Source organism: Peromyscus californicus, unplaced genomic scaffold (assembly GCF_007827085.1).
Source record: "Peromyscus californicus insignis strain IS unplaced genomic scaffold, ASM782708v3 Scaffold_8__1_contigs__length_139910024, whole genome shotgun sequence".
In the NCBI taxonomy this organism is placed as follows: domain Eukaryota; kingdom Metazoa; phylum Chordata; class Mammalia; order Rodentia; family Cricetidae; genus Peromyscus; species Peromyscus californicus.
In genome coordinates this window covers 9232313-9250572 of record NW_026294606.1, presented here as the reverse complement: position 1 = coordinate 9250572, position 18260 = coordinate 9232313, and the positions used below count along the sequence as shown (strand labels likewise).

The 18260-nt window shown below is 51.2% G+C and overlaps 1 protein-coding gene across 4 annotated transcripts in view; it reads left to right on the top strand.

Annotated features, from left to right (window-relative positions):
• Positions 1-18011, top strand: part of Fgfr4 (fibroblast growth factor receptor 4) — a 29261-nt gene extending 11250 nt beyond the window's left edge. Inside the window, exons 2-20 of one of the 4 annotated variants that reach the window (XM_052727763.1) lie at positions 1386-1450; positions 1544-3613; positions 6410-6543; positions 7168-7431; positions 7521-7601; positions 7713-7879; positions 9492-9615; positions 10099-10289; positions 10408-10546; positions 10907-11100; positions 11189-11334; positions 11418-11539; positions 15346-15456; positions 15551-15741; positions 16164-16286; positions 16393-16463; positions 16715-16852; positions 17088-17193; positions 17316-18011. In XM_052727763.1, the coding sequence (XP_052583723.1) occupies positions 6462-6543; positions 7168-7431; positions 7521-7601; positions 7713-7879; positions 9492-9615; positions 10099-10289; positions 10408-10546; positions 10907-11100; positions 11189-11334; positions 11418-11539; positions 15346-15456; positions 15551-15741; positions 16164-16286; positions 16393-16463; positions 16715-16852; positions 17088-17193; positions 17316-17462 (2397 nt within the window). In that variant the 5' untranslated portion in view covers positions 1386-1450; positions 1544-3613; positions 6410-6461 and the 3' untranslated portion in view covers positions 17463-18011. Of the gene's footprint in view, positions 1-1385; positions 6544-7167; positions 7432-7520; positions 7606-7712; positions 7880-9491; positions 9616-10098; positions 10290-10407; positions 10547-10906; positions 11101-11185; positions 11335-11417; positions 11540-15345; positions 15457-15550; positions 15742-16163; positions 16287-16392; positions 16464-16714; positions 16853-17087; positions 17194-17315 lie in introns of those variants that run through there. The other 3 variants (XM_052727762.1, XM_052727765.1, XM_052727764.1) reach the window with 3 other exon arrangements.
• Positions 18012-18260: the final 249 nt, after the last annotated feature.

Genomic DNA, 18260 nt, shown 5'->3' with positions numbered 1-18260 from the left:
AGAGAATATATTCTTGGAAACGGGGTGGGGGTCAGGGGGAGCAATCTGAGGGTCTTGGGGATCTTGGGAGACAGTGGGGTTACAGGAACTGTCTATAGAAACTTCTAGTTAATTAGCACTGGGCTCAAGAGAACCTGGGAAACACCCCAGAACTGGAATGAAATCTGTGCTGTAGGATCTAGCTTCTGCTGTCAGCTCACCATGGACTGACCCCCAAGACTGTATTTAATAAGGAGAGTCCTCAGAGGGCCAGGGGAAGGAAGGACCTGAAGTTCCAAGGCCATCTCTCTTCAAGGCAGGCCCCAGGCTAGAAACCTCCTTCCTCCTGGGCAATGCTGAGGGGCTAGATTCTGGATGGGAATCCTCATAAACTTTTTCTTTTCTTTTTCTCCCTCAACCCCACCCCATATGTGTATGTATGTTTGAGTTTTTCTTGAGACAGGTTATCACTCCATAGGTCTAGCTGTTCTGGAACTCACTAAATAGCCAAGGTTGGCCCCTCAAACCCAGGATCCTCCTACCTCAGCCTCTGGAGAGCTGAGATTCCAGGCATGAGTCACCACTTCCTGGTTAGGATAAGCTGCTTTCAAAAACAATGGTAACTAGTGATTTTCTGATTTATCTTTGGGAAGAGACAATTCTTTTTGTTAGAGAATAGAAAGGGAAAAGTAAAGAAACAATGTTGTCAAAATGTTGCTCAGTGTGCTAGTATGAGTTCAAGGTTAGTCAGAACTGCGCAGTAAGACTGTCTCAAATACACACAACAGAGAGAGAGAGAGAGAGAGAGAGAGAGAGAGAGAGAGAGAGAGAGAGAGAGAGAGAGAGAGAGAGAGAAGCAAACAAACTTTTAGTTACACAAAGAAATACCACTCTTTTTGAGAGTGAAAGTGAAAAGAGATAGTCTGATCTGAATAACAATACGAAAAGGCTGGACTGGGAGCAGCTAGGTGGCTTCGGACATGCCAAGAACCCACAAGTTCCCGGGTATGATTCCCAAGATAAAATCAAATACGATTAAAATTTGAGGCTGGAGAGATGGCACAGTGGTTAAGGGCACTTGTTCATGCAGAAGACCCAGGTTCAATTCCCAGCACCCTATGGTGACTCACAACCATTCATAACTCCAGTTTTAAGGGATCCAACATCTTTTTCTGGCCTCCAGGGCATTGCACGCATGTGGTGCATAGCCATACATGCGCACAAAACACACACACACAAAGTAATTAAATTTAAAAATAAAATAACTCACATTGAATGGTTGATAATGACACACACACACACATACACACACACACACACACACACACACACACACACACACACACACACACCCCACAACAGCAAATCGATTTTTTTCTTTTCTTTTCTTTTCTTTTTAATTTAAGGAAAGGCAGCTGCTCCTTTACAGGCAGGATCTCACCCCTGGGGGCGCTAACCAGGAGCTGAGCAGGTGACCTGAGTTGTGTTTTCTTCCAAAGAGCTTTGGAGAAGCAGAATCCTGGGACTTCAGGTGAGACATGGTCTGGTTGGCTTCCTGGTTTAGCCACAGTCCACATGCTTGACAGAAGAACTGAAGATGGGACATACCTGGGCCAGGTGGGGATGAAGCTCTCTGAAGACACCTACTGTGTGCCAGACACTTGAGATACAAAGGTGAGGTCTGCAGTTTCAGTTCTTACTGCCCAGGAGTTTAACATTTCCCAAAAGCTTACACAATAACTATTCAGTTACAATCTAGAAAGTGTGCTGAAGAAATAATGATTCTAAGAGACCATAGGTCATATAGGAACATATGAATCCCCCTTTTGCAAGTCTCTTAAGGACCACACTATCATTTACTGATTTACTCAGGGGAAAATGAGGACCGGGCCAGGAGTAATAGTACTGAAACTTGAGGCCCATTTCTTTCTTCATTCTAAAAAAGGAAACTTGATAAGTTCACAAGGCTCTTCTGGGGCAGTGAACTGAGACCTAGGATCAACAAAAAAAAGTGAGTGAGGTCTGTACATGTGGACCAGACCACCATGCCATGCCAAAACTATCCGCATAAAAGATATGAGAAATTACTTGAAAATTCACTGGGGGCCTGGCTCTCATCCATAATCTCCCACCCAAGTACAAACCAGGCCTGGCCCCATGTAGTTTCTGCAATCAGATGAATTCAGAGTCCCAAAGTCATAGGCACACCTGTAATTGCAACGGTCTAGTAGCAAAGGCAGGAAGATCATTGCATGATGGAGGACAACCTGGTCTTCACAGAAGAGTGTCACACCAGCCAGGACTACATAACCAGATCCTGTTTCAAAAGACCAGACACAAATGGAACATTAAAGTTGAAGGGCCTGAGAAATAGTTCCCTGATTAAAACCCAGGCTACTCTTTCAGAGGGTCCAGTCTGTAACTCCGGTTCTAGGGAATCGAACCTCTTCTGTGTCTGCAGGCAGTTAGACATGCGTGCAGGCAAAATGGTCATACACATAATGTAACGTAAATAGTAAAACTTTTTAAAAATTAAAGTTTAAAATGAAAGTTCAAAAAAGGGAGAGGGGCTGGAGAGATGGCTCAACGGTTAAGAGCACTGGCCGCTCTTCCAGAGGACTGGGGTTCAGTTCCCAGCACCCACATGGCAGCTCACGACTGTCTGTAACTCCAGTTCCAGGGGGCCAGACACCTTCATACAGACATACATGCAGGTAACACATCGATGCACATAGAGTAAAGAACTAGATCATATTTTGAAGATAGTTCCACCATTTGTTTGTTTATCACGTTGGAGTTGGAACCTGGAGCCTCACTCACAGCAAATGCTCTGGCAGATGCTCGACCACTGCAATTCCAGCGCCCGGCTGTTTTTCATTTTATTTTCAAACAGGGTGTGGTTAAGTAGCCTAGGCAGTCATCCCGCCTCAACCTCTGAGTAGCTGAGATGACCAGGACTGGCCCCATATGTATTTTGTTTATTTTTTATTATTTATTTATTTATTTACTAACTGACTTACTTACTGAGGCAGGGTTTCTCTGTGTAGCCCTGACTGTCCTCTCTCTTGTAGACCAGGCTGGCCTCGAACTCAGAGATCCACCTGCCTCTGCCTTCCAAGTGCTGGGATAAAAGGTGCGTGCCACCATCGCCCGGCTTGGATACGTATTTTAAATACTCTCTGAAGGTCGCTCAGCCAATGAACAAGACATCGCTCTATCTGATGTACTGCGATTGCACGGAAAACAAGAGGAGCCTGGTGAGTTCCAGATTGATGAAGAGCAAAGGGTAGAGCAGGTGCACGTTAGACCTTGGAGGTTGAGCTAGGAGCCCTGGAGCAAAAGATGCCGAATCAGAGCAGAGCCGGGGCGATCCTGTCCCACCCGGAGCTCCTGGACTAGGGTGCAGGGTTGACATTCGCACGGTCTCGGACCACGCCCCTCAGGATAGAACTGGTCCAAGAGGGGCGGAGCCAGGGGTGGGCGTGGCAGGCGGTGGGCAGCCCCCCGCCACGCTGCAGTTGCCTGGACATTCCTGGCTCTTCGGCCGGGGCGGAGGAGCTCCCGGCGGCTGAGCGTGCCAACCCCGCCGGGATCGTGACCCGTGGGCGCGGGAAGCAGGCGGCGGAGGAGCCAGGTGAGCCGGGCCCCCTGCAATGGGAGCCGAGTCTAGCTCTGGGTGAGCCGGGCCCCACACTGCGCTCCCGGACGCCAGGGGGAGAGCGGCTGCAGAGCTCCGGAGCTGTCCCCTCCAGCCCCGGGGACCTTGGCGCCCGCCCGGCGGGAGTAGTTGGGTGGAGGGGGCGGTAAATCAGTAACCCGCAGCGCACACAGGGCCTTTTGTCCCCCTCCGTTCAAAGAGCACCCTGGTCACCGTTCTAGTTACTTATTGCCCACCGGGCGGGGGCGATGGGCCAGCTGTCTATGCAGCTAAATGAGGACCGATGACTTGCACCTCTGTCCGAGGGTGACGGAGTGGGGCCACTAAAGTCAGAGCGCTGTCATCCTTGGGCCGGTACCCGGCAGTGTGCTGGACATAAAGATGAGGAAACCAGCGTTGGGAGAGGAGCAGTCACTTGCCCAGAGCTCCCCATCGTGTGAGTGCGGGAGGGTGGAGAACTCAATGCTATCTGATGACAGTCTCTGGTCCCAATTGTTGGTGATCTTCAGCGGCCAGCCGCGGTGACCAGAACAAGGACTCTGTGGTTGTGAGTTCAAGGCAGCCTGGGAATGGGAATAAACCCTCCCTGGACCTGTCCACCCCTTGGGGCGCTAGAGAGACCCTCTCTGCTTCGCAGGGTGTGGTAGGAGTCTTTTGCAGATGGGCTGACCAAACTGAGGAGAGGGAAAGGTCAAGGTTCTAAGACAAGAGGGGCACGATGGTACAGGCAAGAAAACAAATGTGCTGGACTTTAGAATCTCCTAAAGAAACTAAAGGGACAGACAGTGGGACTAACAAGATTGACACCGGCATTTAAAATGAGGCCTAGAAAAGCTGGGCTTGGCACATGGGCTTTAACCGACACTAGCCGGGCTGAGGCAGGAAGGAGGCTCACAGTTTGAAGGCCTGTTTGGTTTACAGAGTTTCAAAGCCAGCCTGCCTGATCAACTTTGGTAAGACCTTGTCTCAGAATAAGAAAAAAGAAGAAGGAAGAAAAAAGAAAGCGATGGCCTGCAGTTAACCCTCAAGAGCCTGTAAACTGGGTCATAGTGTGAATGGCTCAAACAAACCCGCTGGAAGGTAGAAGGTTAAGGACTAACAGTTGTCAAGATTCCAAGCAAAACTTGACCAGGACCTGGCCTAAGTAAAGGCAGGGGAAGGGGATACATTGAAGAATGATTGAGGTGGTTAAATGGGCTGACTGTAGGGGGCAGCGGGCTGAGGAGAGAGGGTTTAATGGGCAGCGTTCCCAGTTTGTTAAAATATGGAATGCAACTTTTAAGAATCATGCTGTTTTCTTTGACCGTACATACACTAAAGTTGCACTGATACAAATTCACAAAGCAGCCAGGCGGTGGTGGCGCACGCCTTTAATCCCAGCACTTGAGGCAGAGGCAGGTGGATCTCTGAGTTTGAGTCCAGCCTGATCTACAAAATGAGTTCCAGGACAGCCAGGGTTATCCAGAGAAACCCTGTCTTGAAAAACCAAAACCAAAACCAACAAACAAAAAACCAAACTCACAAAGCTTTCCATACTTAAAAAGCATGCTCTGGGGTTAGGAATGTAGCTCTGTAGTGGAGCATTTGCCCAACATGAGCAAGGTCCTGGAGAAAAAGAATACTGATCCAAAGATGCCAGTGCCACCTGGACAGATAACAGACCTGCCACCAGGACTAGGTAGCAAGACTGTATGTCCCTGGGACTACAATGGTCCCCACTCAAGTTAAGGCTTAGCTCTGGGTCTTCCTTTTGGGAAACAGAGGTCCTCCACTTGGACAAGGGTTACTAGATGTGGTGAATGTGTGCATCATACTTAATGGCAACCGTTTGGAAGCAGAGAATGACTGGCGGCTAAGGCCGGCAAAGGGTGCCAAGTGAGCAGTCAGTGTGGGGCTGGGGAGCGTATCCCACCCTCACCCTGTGTGTGCCATCCCTCTGTGCTTGTCTCTTTTATCGCTGAAGCAACCCTTTGATGACAATGGTCCATAAAGGGACAAAGACAGGACTTGTCGAGAATCAGGATTTGGGTTTGTCACTACCAGACATGTAAAATCTGTGTTATTTACAAAACCAGCTAAACATGAATTCAGCTCAGTGGCAGTGTTTGCTTAGCAAGGAGGTCTTGGGTTTAATCCCCAACTCTGCAAAAACAATAAGCAAAACCAAACAAGCTCCTACATTGTCTAAGATGAAGTTGGGAGGGTACAAACCAACTGGTGTCCCCAGTATGCATTTCTGGCTCAGAACGAGGAAGAGTGTCCTTAATTTGGACAGTGCCTTGTTAAAGGAGAGCACCCAGCCGCTGGAAGGATTCCAAGCTGGACATGGAAATGTCAGTAATGCTAAAGAGTGGGGTCCTGTTAGACAGTGTCCAGATGCTGAAGGCTGGCCTTGGATTAGATTTCACTTTTCTTCTTTAACTCTTCAGCAATGAATCCATTTATTCAGCAAAAAATAAATAATGTGTACTGAGAGTGAGCAAAAGATATGTCACCATCTCTGCTTCCTTCCCAGAAAGGAATCTTAAAACTGCTCTTTCTGTGAAGACATGCCAGGGTCTCAGTAGGACCCAAGGCAAGCAGGAAGTCCAGCACCCCCCCCCCTGCAGAACCTCCTGTGGGGAGGCCTTGGGCACTGGCAGCAGCAGTCCTGGTTTCAGCCTTGGCTCTACTACCGTCTGACTGGGGTTTGGATGAGGCTGCCGACTGCTTTCCATCTGCATCCCCAGAAAAAAGAGCGAATGTAACAGGAACTCTTTCCCCCTGTTTCAGGAAGGTGGTCAGTGGAAAGTCTGGCCTGGGTCCTGAGAACAGCTGGGAGGAAATGTGGCCGCTGTTAGTCCTATTGAGCGTCCTTCTGGGGACACCAGCCTTGTTCCTTGAGGCCTCTGAGGAAATGGAGCTGGGTATGGCCTCTAAGGTGGGAGAGGGTGGCAGGGAAGGGGCTTCTGGCTGAGCAAAGCTGGAGGGATCCGAGCCCTGACCCCAAGAAGGTGGCGGCAGGGTGGGGCTCGAGCATTGAGATTCACTCTCTGGCTCTTAGCAGCACCCTCCTATCTGTATTTCTACAAGAAAGAATTAGCCTTGAGGGCACAGAGCCTGGGCTAGGCTGCAGAGCCAGCGGTGAGCCCCTTGGCTGTATGTATATGTGTGTGGTTCTGTGCACTGGGTGTGTTGGTTGGGAGGTCCAAGCAGCATGTGTGATGTGTGTACCCAGTATAGTGTGCCTCAGAAGTGTGGCATGTGTCCTGTATGGCACCTATAGCATGTACCTTGTGTGTGTATGTGTGTGTATTTGGGGCAGTAGCATGTTTAGCATGTGTGCCAAGTGTGTGTGTGTGACGACTCCCAGAAAAAGTGTGGCATTGGTCCTATGCAAAGCATTTGTAGCATGTAGTCATGTGTGTGGAAACAGCATGTGTCACAGGATCTTTGGTTCCACGTGTGTGGCATGTTCTCTGTATGTTTGTGGGGGGGGGGTTCCTCGGATGGAGCTATGAGTGTCACTGACTTCTCCCATCTGCCCTCAGAGCCCTGCCTAGCCCCGACCCTGGACCAGCAGGAGCAGGTGCTGACTGTGGCCCTGGGGCAGCCTGTTCGACAGTGCTGCAGGCGGAATGAGCGTGGTGGTCATTGGTACAAGGAGGGCAGACGTCTAGCATCTGCTGGACGAGTACGGGGCTGGAGGGGCCGCCTGGAGATCGCCGGCTTCCTCCCTGAGGATGCTGGCCAATACCTCTGCCTGGCACGCGGTTCCATGACCGTCTTACACAATCTTACCTTGATTATGAATGGTAAGAGGTTCTGAGAGGGAGTTTAAGGGTGCCTTGGGAAAGAAACCCTCTCTCTTGGACTTCAGATGCCTTCCTTTGTCCCTGAATAGATTCCTTAACCTCCATCAATAACGATGAGGACCCTAAGACCTTCAATGGCTCCTCAAGTGTGCATGTTTACCCCCAGCAAGGTTGGTATGTCTTCTCAAGGACTCCCCCCACTACTTATCTGACCACTGAGAAGAGACCTGTGTGGGAGCCAAAGTCACCTTAGGGCTCCTAATTAGGGGTTCTCCCTCTAGCACCCTACTGGACACACCCCCAACGCATGGAGAAGAAACTGCATGCAGTGCCTGCTGGGAACACTGTCAAATTCCGCTGTCCAGCTGCAGGCAACCCCATGCCCACTATCCACTGGCTCAAGGATGGACAGGTCTTCCACGGGGAGAATCGGATTGGAGGCATTCGGGTGAGTCTCCATTTCCAAGTCCATCTGCTCCTCCATTCTCATTTTTCCCATATAGCCCTCACATAGATCAATATATCTAATGAGGAAGGTAATCACAGAGCCCCCAGACAATGGACAGCTCTGACTCAGGTTCCCAATCTGCCACTCACAAATTTTTCCCTCTCAGCCTTAGCAGCAACTAAGTCCTTTTGTGTTCTGGTGGAGTTCTCATTGTCGATGATGATGTTTATGGGGAAGGGGCCTTAAAGATTGATTTTTATTATTTTTATTTATGTGTGAGTAAATACCATGTGCGTTGGTGCCCACAGAGACTACAAGAGGGCATCGGATGCCTGGGAGCTAGAATTATCTAGGCAACTGTGAGCTGCCTGGACCGGGTGCTGGGGACCAAACTCAGGTCCTCCAGAAGAGCAGCAAGTGCTCCTAACCACTGAGCCATCTCTCCAGCCCTGATGATGCTGGTTTTGTTTTTGTTTTGTTTTGAGACAGGGTCTCTCTATGTAGCCCTACCTGCCCTGGAACTCACTATGTAGACCAGGCTGGCGTCAAACTCACAAAGATCTGCTTGCCTCTGCCTTCCAGGTGCTGGGACTAACGGCATGCACCACCTCACCTGGGGTGATGATGCTGTTTTTGAGACAGGGTTTTACTGTAGAGTTCAGATTAGTCTCCAACCCCAGGCTCCTGAGTAGCATCTCCTGTAAAGTGGGAAGGAAGAGTGACTGAGGCGCCATAGGCTTTATACTTACAGGCTGTTCTCTATGCTGTAAAGAGGAGCCTCAGACTCAGAGTGAGCAAAGACTAGCATGATGGTTCTCAACTTGTGGGTCACGACCTTTTCACAGGGTTCGCATATCAGATACCCTGTATATCAGATATTTGCATTACAATTCATAACATTATCAAAATTACAGTTATGAAGTGCAATGACAATAATTTATGGCTGCGGGTCTTCACGACATGAGGAACTGTATTGGGGGTCACAGCATTGGGAAGGTTAAGAACCACTGGTCTAGCACAAGGAAGCACACCTAGGTAGGGTACAGCTAAAACCCAAGACTTTAACTAGGGTTCAAATGATGTTTTGTTGTTGTTGTTGTTGTTGTTGTTTGTTTGAGACGTGGTCTCACTGTGTAGTCTTGACTGGCTTGGAATTCACTTTGTAGACCAGACGGGCCTTGAACTCACATCCTCCTGCTTTTGCCTTCCAAGTACTGGGATTAAAGGTGTGAACCACCATGCCTGGCCTTCAGACACTTATTTTTTGGGGATTTATTTATTTTATGCATATGAATGTCCTGCAGAAGTTAGACAAGAGTGTCAGATCCCCTGGAACTGGACTTAGAGATGGTTGTGAGCCACCATGTGGGTGCTGGGAATCAAATCTGGGACCTCTGCAAGAGCAGCCAGTGTTCTTGACTACTGAACAATCCCTCCAGCCCCATTAAGGCACTTCTTACAGCCTTCTTCTCTGTCTAGGGATCTCTGGCCTTAGCCTGATCCTCTCAGGGTCTAGGGAGATTGAGAAGAGCCTCATGGGCAGATTCTATCCTCCCCCTGCTCTGGCTTTCCTGAGTTGGTGGTCTCCTGTGGACACTCCCTCTACTTCCAGCTGCGCCACCAACACTGGAGCCTGGTGATGGAAAGTGTGGTGCCCTCAGACCGTGGCACATACACGTGCCTTGTGGAGAACTCTCTGGGCAGCATTCGCTTCAACTATCTGTTGGACGTGCTGGGTGAGTGGATGGACTGCGGGGTAGGACAAACGATTTAACTTATCTTGGGCTCCATCTTGCCCCCAGGGTGGTTATCTTGTCTTGTCCTGGAGGCAAGATAGAGTTAATTTTAGATGAGTCAGATAGCTTCAAGGATCAGCAGGAAGCAAAGCAGCCTGTGGACTGAAGGAGCGGAAGTCTGCACAAGCCGAATTCAGTTCTTAAGAAAGTAATGCATTAATGGCAGGTATATGCCACGGGTGCAGCATTTATGGGGGTGAGGGGCAGGCTGTGGAAGTTTTGAATGTGAATCTGAGAAGCTGCCCTGGACCTAAAGGCAGTAGAGCCATAAAAAGTTGCAGGAGGGTAAACAGAAGATGGACAAGATCTGAGCTGCCTGTCCAGAGGTCCTTTCCTTGAACTGGGAGGGTGGCTGGGAGCAGGTAGACTGGATGGTTTCGTGGCTGCCACTGGTCAGGGTTGACGGCCTGGCCTGGCCCCCAGAGCGGTCCCCGCACCGGCCCATCCTGCAGGCGGGGCTCCCAGCCAACACCACAGCTGTGGTTGGCAGCAATGTGGAGCTGCTGTGCAAGGTGTATAGCGACGCCCAGCCCCACATCCAGTGGTTGAAGCACATCGTTATCAACGGCAGCAGCTTCGGCGCTGATGGCTTCCCCTACGTACAAGTCCTAAAGGTTCGGCTTCTGCCTGGGCCCCACCCTTTTCCCACTGGGGTGGGATGGTCCCCAACCACCCTCCCAGCTACAGTGTGGCCCCAGACCCTCCCGTGACCCAGTGTGTCCACTACTTCAGACAACAGACATCAATAGCTCAGAGGTAGAGGTCCTGTACCTGAGGAATGTGTCAGCTGAGGATGCAGGGGAGTACACCTGCCTGGCAGGCAACTCTATCGGCCTTTCCTACCAGTCAGCATGGCTCACGGTGCTACCAGGTGAGCCCCTGAGGGGCCTAGGACAAGTACAGGCATCCTCTCTGGTCTGTTGTGGGCTATAGCCTGTTGGGTAGGCAGTTTCCTTGGCCTGTGGGAGGTACAATATTTACTTGTTTGGGACATTGTGCATGTTAGACAAATGCTTTCTCACTGACTTCAGCAGGGATATGTGTTTGATTTTACGTGACTATCCATGTGACCCTCAGGGACATAAGACTTTGCGTAACTGTGACTCTTTCGGTGTATGTGTCCCTGTATGTGTTGGCAGCTGTGGGGGCCTAAGCTGGGGTGAGAGGGATGGTCATTCCAAACACCGACTACTCAGCTTCTCTGTCTGTGTTCTCCTAATGATGAGAGCAGAGGAGGACCCCACGTGGACAACAGCAACATCTGAGGCCAGATACACAGACATCATCCTGTACATATCGGGCTCCCTGGCTTTGGCTGTGCTCCTGCTGCTGGCCGGGGTGTATCACCGACAAGCAACTCACAGCCACCGCTCCCGCCAGCCTGTCACCGTACAAAAGTTGTCCCGTTTCCCTTTGGCCCGACAGGTAACGTGCCTGTGCCCCCGCCCCTGCCTCTGCCCTGAATGGCTCTCAGCCTGACTCCAGCAGGCAGAACGAATCTCCCACTTTGCAGTTCTCTTTGGAGTCGGGGTCCTCTGGCAAATCAAGCTTGTCCCTGGTGCGAGGTGTCCGGCTGTCCTCCAGCGGCCCTCCCTTGCTCACGGGCCTTGTGAGCCTAGACCTACCTCTGGACCCACTTTGGGAGTTCCCCCGGGACAGGTACACTGAACAGGGTAAGGATGGGGATGCCAGCTCAAAAGTGGTACCCACAGATCTGAGGCATGGGCCTTTTTGATCTTCAGGCTGGTGCTCGGAAAGCCCCTGGGTGAGGGCTGCTTCGGGCAAGTGGTTCGTGCAGAAGCCTTTGGCATGGACCCCTCCCAGCCTGACCAAACCAGCACCGTGGCAGTGAAGATGCTGAAAGGTACGTGGCAACCTGGGCAGGCCATGCTGGGACCAACTCCACTGCTGGCCCCGGCAAGTGACTTCTGAGCCTCAGTTTCTCCTTGTCTCTCTATAGGGATGAATAATAGTCCCTTGCCTCTCAGGCTGAAGTTCATAGGACATGTCTAGGACACAGGACTTAGTAAATTCTTGATGCAGGGTGTGGAATTGGTTCGCTTAACGCTGGGTCACACTCTAGCCTGGGCTGACCTGGAAGTCACTCTGCAATCTAGCCTAGCCTAGAGCTCATAGTGATCCTATCTCATCCTGGCTAGCTCGGTAAATTTTAACCACTGGGTAATGATCCTTACCACATTTGTGGTGACTGGGGCTCTGGCCTCATAGCTCTGTCATTCACCCATGCCTTCTGCCTCATCCTCATCTAAACCACTAAACTATACACCATCAGCACATAGTCCTCCCATTCCAAGTCTGTACCTTAGTATAGAATAGCTCTCTGTTTAAAAGTCCCAGTCTCAGGGCTGGAGAGAGGGCTTAACCATTCAGAGTGCTTGCTGCTCTTGCAGAGGGCTCAAGTTCAATTCCCAGCACCCACATCAGGCAACTCAAAACCACCTGTAACTCCAGCTCCAGGGATTCGGACATCCTCTCTGGCCTCTGAAGGCACCCCACACACATGGCACACACACACACACACACACACACACACACACACACACACACACGAGTAAAAATAAAATCTTGGCTGGGCGGTGGTGGCGCACGCCTTTAATCCCAGCACTCGGGAGGCAGAGCCAGGCGGATCTCTGTGAGTTCGAGGCCAGCCTGGGCTACTAAGTGAGTTCCAGGACAGGCGCAAAGCTACACAGAGAAACCCTGTCTCGAAAAACCAAAAAAAAAAAATAAAATAAAATAAAATAAAATCTTAAAAAAAATACAAGTCCTGCCAGGCGGTGGTGGCGCACGCCTTTAATCCCAGCACTCGGGAGGCAGAGCCAGGCGGATCTCTGTGAGTTCGAGGCCAGCCTGGTCTACAGAGCGAGATCCAGGAAAGGCGCAAAGCTACACAGAGAAACCCTGTCTCGAAAAACCAAAAAAAAAAAAAAAAAAAAAAAAAAAATACAAGTCCCAGGTTCAAGCTTGGTCTAGTGGCACAAGCTGTGATCACAGGTACTTGGGCAATTACGACAATAGGGTGGTAAAACCAAGGCCTGCCTAAGATACAGATTGGAGTTCAAGTCCAGCCTGGACAACTTACCCTTTCCCAAAATATGAAGAAGACTGGCTAAATGTCTTGTCTAACCTGCAACGATATGGAAAATAAAAAGCGCAGACCTCAAGCAACATCCCCAAAGTGTCCTGCAGTGGCTTAGCATTTGTCCACTGGAATCTCTTTTGCTTTTATTTTTTAATTTTTTTCCTGGTTTTTCAAGACAGGGTTTCTCTCTGTAGCTTTAGAGCCTGTCCTGGAACTCACTCTGTAGACCAGACTGACCTCGAACTCACAGAAATCCACCTGCCTCTGTCTCCCGAGTGCTGGGATTAAAGGCGTGCGCCACCACCGCCCAGTTGCTTTTATTTTTAGAAGTTTATTATTTTTTTTTTAGACAGGGTCATACTATACAGTCCTGGTTGGCCTGTATAGACCAGGCTGGACTTGAACTCACAGAGATCCACTTGCCTCTGCCTCCCAAGTGCTGGAATTTCAGGCAATTGTTGCTGCCTTCTGTGTGTAGTATGTGTGTAAGTGCGGGCATGTGTGAGCACATACCATCCTGTGCATGTGGCTGTCAGAAAACAGCTTAGGCGAGGGGTCACTTTCGGGGACCAAACTCTGCTACCAGGCTTGTGCTCGGGCCACCTTGTCAGCTTCCTTATGTTTTCTTTTGTGTGTTTATTATTTGTGTTTTGGTGGTTGTTTTTTGAGACAGTTTTCTGTTTGTTTGTTTTGTGTGTGTAGCCTTTGCTGTCCTGGAACTAGCTCTGTAGCCCAGGCTGGCCTTGAGTTCACAGAGATCCACCTGTCTCTACCTCTGGAGTGCTGGGATCAAAGGCGTGTGCCACTACCACCTGACTTATTGTTTTGTTCTGTGTAAATCCTATCATGCTTACTCAATCTCTTGCCGTTTAACATTATACCATTTGGTCCTAGCTGTCTTGCTGGCCCCCATTAGAACCTGTTGCTGCTGTTCCCAGTCACCTTCACAAGAACAGCCCAGCCACTGTAGCGCTCCCTCCCTCCCTCCTCCCCTCCCTCCACTCTGCACAGCTGGAGCCAGCTGGCACTTCTGGGAGGCAGTGGTTGTGAAACAGGCTTCTTTATATTGATGTGTGTCTGGGATAAGAATTATGTCTTTGTCCCAAGGCTTCTGGTCAGCCTTGGGGGCCTAGTCCCTGGTCCTTAGCCCTGTCTTCTCAAGGGAAGTCACGCAAGTCTCCTTCTCCTAAGATAACAAGACCTCGGGGCGCTTCTTAGGAACTGTTACCTCACCCAAGGACCAGTTAGCATGGCTTCCTTCCTGCTGGGAGCTTCTGCCTCTTTCCCACTCCATGGACCTGATCTTAGAAAGGTCAGCTTTTAGAGATCTTTCATATTTCATCCTTGCAACTTTGTGAGAGGTTCTGTGAAGTGTGTGTGTAGGTGTATGGGTGTGTGGGTACAGGTGTAGGTGTGCAGCACCAGGTGTCTTCCTCCATTACTCACCACCTTAGGTTTGGAGACACAGACTCTTGCTGAACCTGGAGCTTGCCGTTTCAGCTGCACGAGCTGGCCCTCTAGCTACCAGGGCCTCCACCCCCGTACCTCGAGTGTCAGCACGAGCTGGCCCTCTGAGCTGGCCCTCTAGCTACCAGGGCCTCCACCCCCGTACCTCGAGTGTCAGGGCCGAGGCTGCTGCGCTGCTGCACCCAGCTTTTATGTGGGTGCTGGAGATCTGACCCCCGGTTCACATGCCTGTGCAGCAAACACTTTATCCCCTGAGCATCTCCCCCGACCATTAAAGGAATGCTTTAGGCCAGGCATAGTGACACATGTCTTTAATCCCAGCAGTCAGGTGGTTGAGGCAGGCAATCTCTGAGTTCGAAGCCAGCCTAGTCTACAGAGCTAGTTCTGAGACAGCCAGGGCTACAAAGAGAAACACTGCCTTGAATAAATAAACAGGATTTCTTTTTCTTTTTTGAGATAGGGGCTCTATATATAGTCCTGGCTGTCCTAGAGCTCAATATGTAGATCAAGCTGGTCTCAAACTCATGGAAGATTAAAGGCGTGAACCACCAACCTGGCCTGGAATTATTTTTAAGCATTTTTTTTTTTGGAGAATTTCATACATGAGTACTGTGTTTACATCATTTTTACCCCACTCTATCCTCCTTCCAAATCTTCTCATGCTTCCCACTCCCTTTCAAATTCATGACCTCTTCTTTAAATACACACACACACACACACACACACACACACACACACACACACACACACTCACACGCTGTTTTGAGGTTGTTGGGGTTTTTTGTTTTTGTTTTTGTTTTGGTCTCATGTAGCTCAGGTTAGCCTCATATTTACCAAGTGCTACGATCCGAAGTGGGCTCTTCCATGCCTAGTTTTATGTTGTGGTGAGGACTGAATGCAGGACTTCTTGCTAGGCAAAGCACTCTACAAACTGAGCTACATCCCTAGCCCTAAAAGGCTTCTTTTGAGGCATACAGCCCAGCAGATTTCAGTTCAGATCCACCCAAGCCTTGGACCAGTGTTCCTTGACCTACCCCCACCGTCTGCTGTGCTTGTAGAGGTGAAGCGCAGCTTCCTCACTCCAGCTGTTGCCTTTGCAGACAACGCCTCCGACAAGGATCTGGCGGACCTGGTATCTGAGATGGGGGTGATGAAGCAAATTGGACGGCACAAGAACATCATCAACCTGCTGGGTGTCTGCACGCAGGAAGGTAGGGCAGGGCCCGGGCTGCAGACGCGCAGTTGGGATGCAAAGACACAGTCTTGTCAGCCTTCCCACCCCCTGGCCCATGCCTACCCCTGTAGGGCCCCTGTATGTGATTGTGGAATGTGCTGCCAAGGGAAACCTTCGGGAATTCCTCCGTGCCCGGCGCCCCCCAGGCCCTGACCTCAGCCCTGATGGGCCTCGGAGCAGTGATGGGCCACTCTCCTTCCCGGCCCTGGTCTCCTGTGCCTACCAGGTGGCCCGAGGCATGCAGTATCTGGAGTCTCGGAAGGTGTGCACAAGAGACAGTTGTAGTGTGCTCTGGACCACTCTAACTCCTCCTTCTCCACACTGCCATGCTGGGGGCACTCAGTGTCCTCAGCTGCTCCTTCTCTGCCTGTTCACTGCTCTAGCCTTTATCCACTCCCACACATATGCAGCTAACACTGCATGTCCCCGTGTGTAACACTGCATGGCCCCATTCTCTAACCCACGGGCAAGGCAAATGAAGCCTCGGTGCAGGTGTGGGCTCTGAACATATATATACATCTTTCTTTTGTTCCTGGTGCTGGGGATTCAGCCCAGGCCTTTGCCCATTCCAATTCTCCTCTGTTCAGGGGGTGAATGACTCTAGCCCCTGGGCTTACTGTGAAATGATGAGCAGAGCTCCCAGACACGTGTCCTGAGACACCCAAGTCTCTGCCCTCTTCTTAGTGCATCCACCGAGACCTGGCTGCCCGAAATGTGCTGGTGACAGAGGACGATGTGATGAAGATTGCTGACTTCGGGCTGGCCCGTGGTGTCCACCATATTGACTACTATAAGAAAACCAGCAATGTGAGGGACAGGGCAGAGATGCATGGGAGTGGTGTGGGGCTGGGCCTGGTATGGAAGGTCCAGTTCCTATGCAACTCAACACCATCATCCCCACCTCCTTCCTCAGGGCCGCCTGCCAGTCAAGTGGATGGCTCCTGAGGCCTTGTTTGACCGTGTATACACACACCAGAGTGATGTGTGAGTCTGGGAACTGGGGTCTCAGACATCAGCTGTCCTCGTCTCTCCCCTCAAAAAGGGCAAGGCACTTGCCAATGTCACAAGACCCTAGAAGTTCCTCTGACTAGGTCTGGGGCTTGGGTGGGACCAGACTCCAAAAGAAAAGAGTGCCCCTCCCTATCCCCAAGGGTGGATCATGACTGCAATAGCCCCGACCACAGCCTCAAAGAGGAAGGAAGCTGGGCCCTCCTGAGCCCCAATTCTGCCTCTAGGTGGTCCTTTGGGATCCTGCTGTGGGAAATCTTCACCCTTGGGGGCTCCCCATACCCTGGCATCCCAGTGGAAGAACTGTTCTCACTGCTGCGAGAGGGACACAGGATGGACCGGCCCCCGACCTGCCCCCCAGAATTGTAAGGACACCCTCCCTTGCCCCACTTTCCAGACCTCCTCCTCTGCCCTGGCTTTGGCCTCAAGCTTTAGCCCTGGCCATAGAGCAGCACCCGACTCACCGGCTCTCCTCTTCCTCTCCCTGGCTCTTGTTGCCCTGGGTCTGCTCTCTCACTGAATTGCCCTGCTTATCCCAGGCCCAGGGAGCCCACAGTGCTGGCTTTGCCCTAGACATAAACTTCTTTGACTCATTCCCAGGTACGGGCTGATGAGGGAGTGCTGGCATGCAGCGCCCTCTCAGAGGCCGACCTTTAAGCAGCTGGTGGAGGCACTAGACAAGGTCCTGCTGGCTGTCTCTGAAGAGGTACTGCCCACTCCTGCCCCAGGCCTTCTTCCCCACCCCCTCCCCGCTCCCTTGGCCCAGAGACATAAACCTGAAGCATCCTGTCCCAGAGACTGGAAGCTGACCAGCTTTGTTCTTTACAGTACCTTGACCTCCGCCTGACCTTTGGACCCTACTCTCCCTCCAGTGGGGATGCCAGCAGCACCTGCTCCTCCAGTGACTCTGTTTTCAGCCACGACCCTTTGCCACTGGAGCCAAGCCCCTTCCCTTTCCCTGGGGTGCAGACGTGAGCAGGGGCGCAATGTTGTACGGGCTGGTAGGTCAGTGGCCGCGGACCTCCTAGCTCAGCTGCAACCTGACCAAACATCTGACGTCGGCAGCACCAGGCCCCTGACTTGAGGCCACTGCTGTCCCAGATCTCCGGCCCTGCTTTGGGGAGGCCCACTCTTGGACCTACATTTCACAGTTCAGGCCTTCTGCCCTAGCTTCATGCTCCCAACCCAGAGTTCAACTCTAGTCTCTGGGTCCTGACCCTGTCTTGGACTTACCTTCAGAGAAGCTGAGAGTTAGGACTTCATGTCCTGAGCCTTGGCACTCAGCTTCCATCTCAGGGGCTTGCTAGGCCTGGCTGCAAAGCTTTCGTCCCAAACTTTTCTGCTTCTCCAAACTACCTAGAGGTTAGAGGCCGATGGACCTCCTTGACCCCAGCCCCCAAGCCTCACCCCCATTGCTTGTCCAGGATCTTGGTGGAAGGAGCATCAGCTCTGGTGTCCCTGAGAGACTAGAAGCCTATGGAAAACACGGAAGATGGCATTTTATAAATTATTTTTTGAAATAAATCTGTGTGCCTGGTGTCTCCCCTGAGGGGCAGGGCGTAGGGTGGGAAGACTCCCCATGCGGGGAGTTCTGTCTGGGTGACAGACTGAGGGCTGTGTGCCAGGCCTTCGGCTGGCCTCCACCTCCAGCTGTGCTACGGCAGACCCAGAAGCAGATATGCACCTCTGCCACTGTCCTTGTGTACGCAATGGTGTGAGTGTTCATGGGCAGATGACCCACACTGCACCATCTGTAAGGCAGGCCCTTGTATC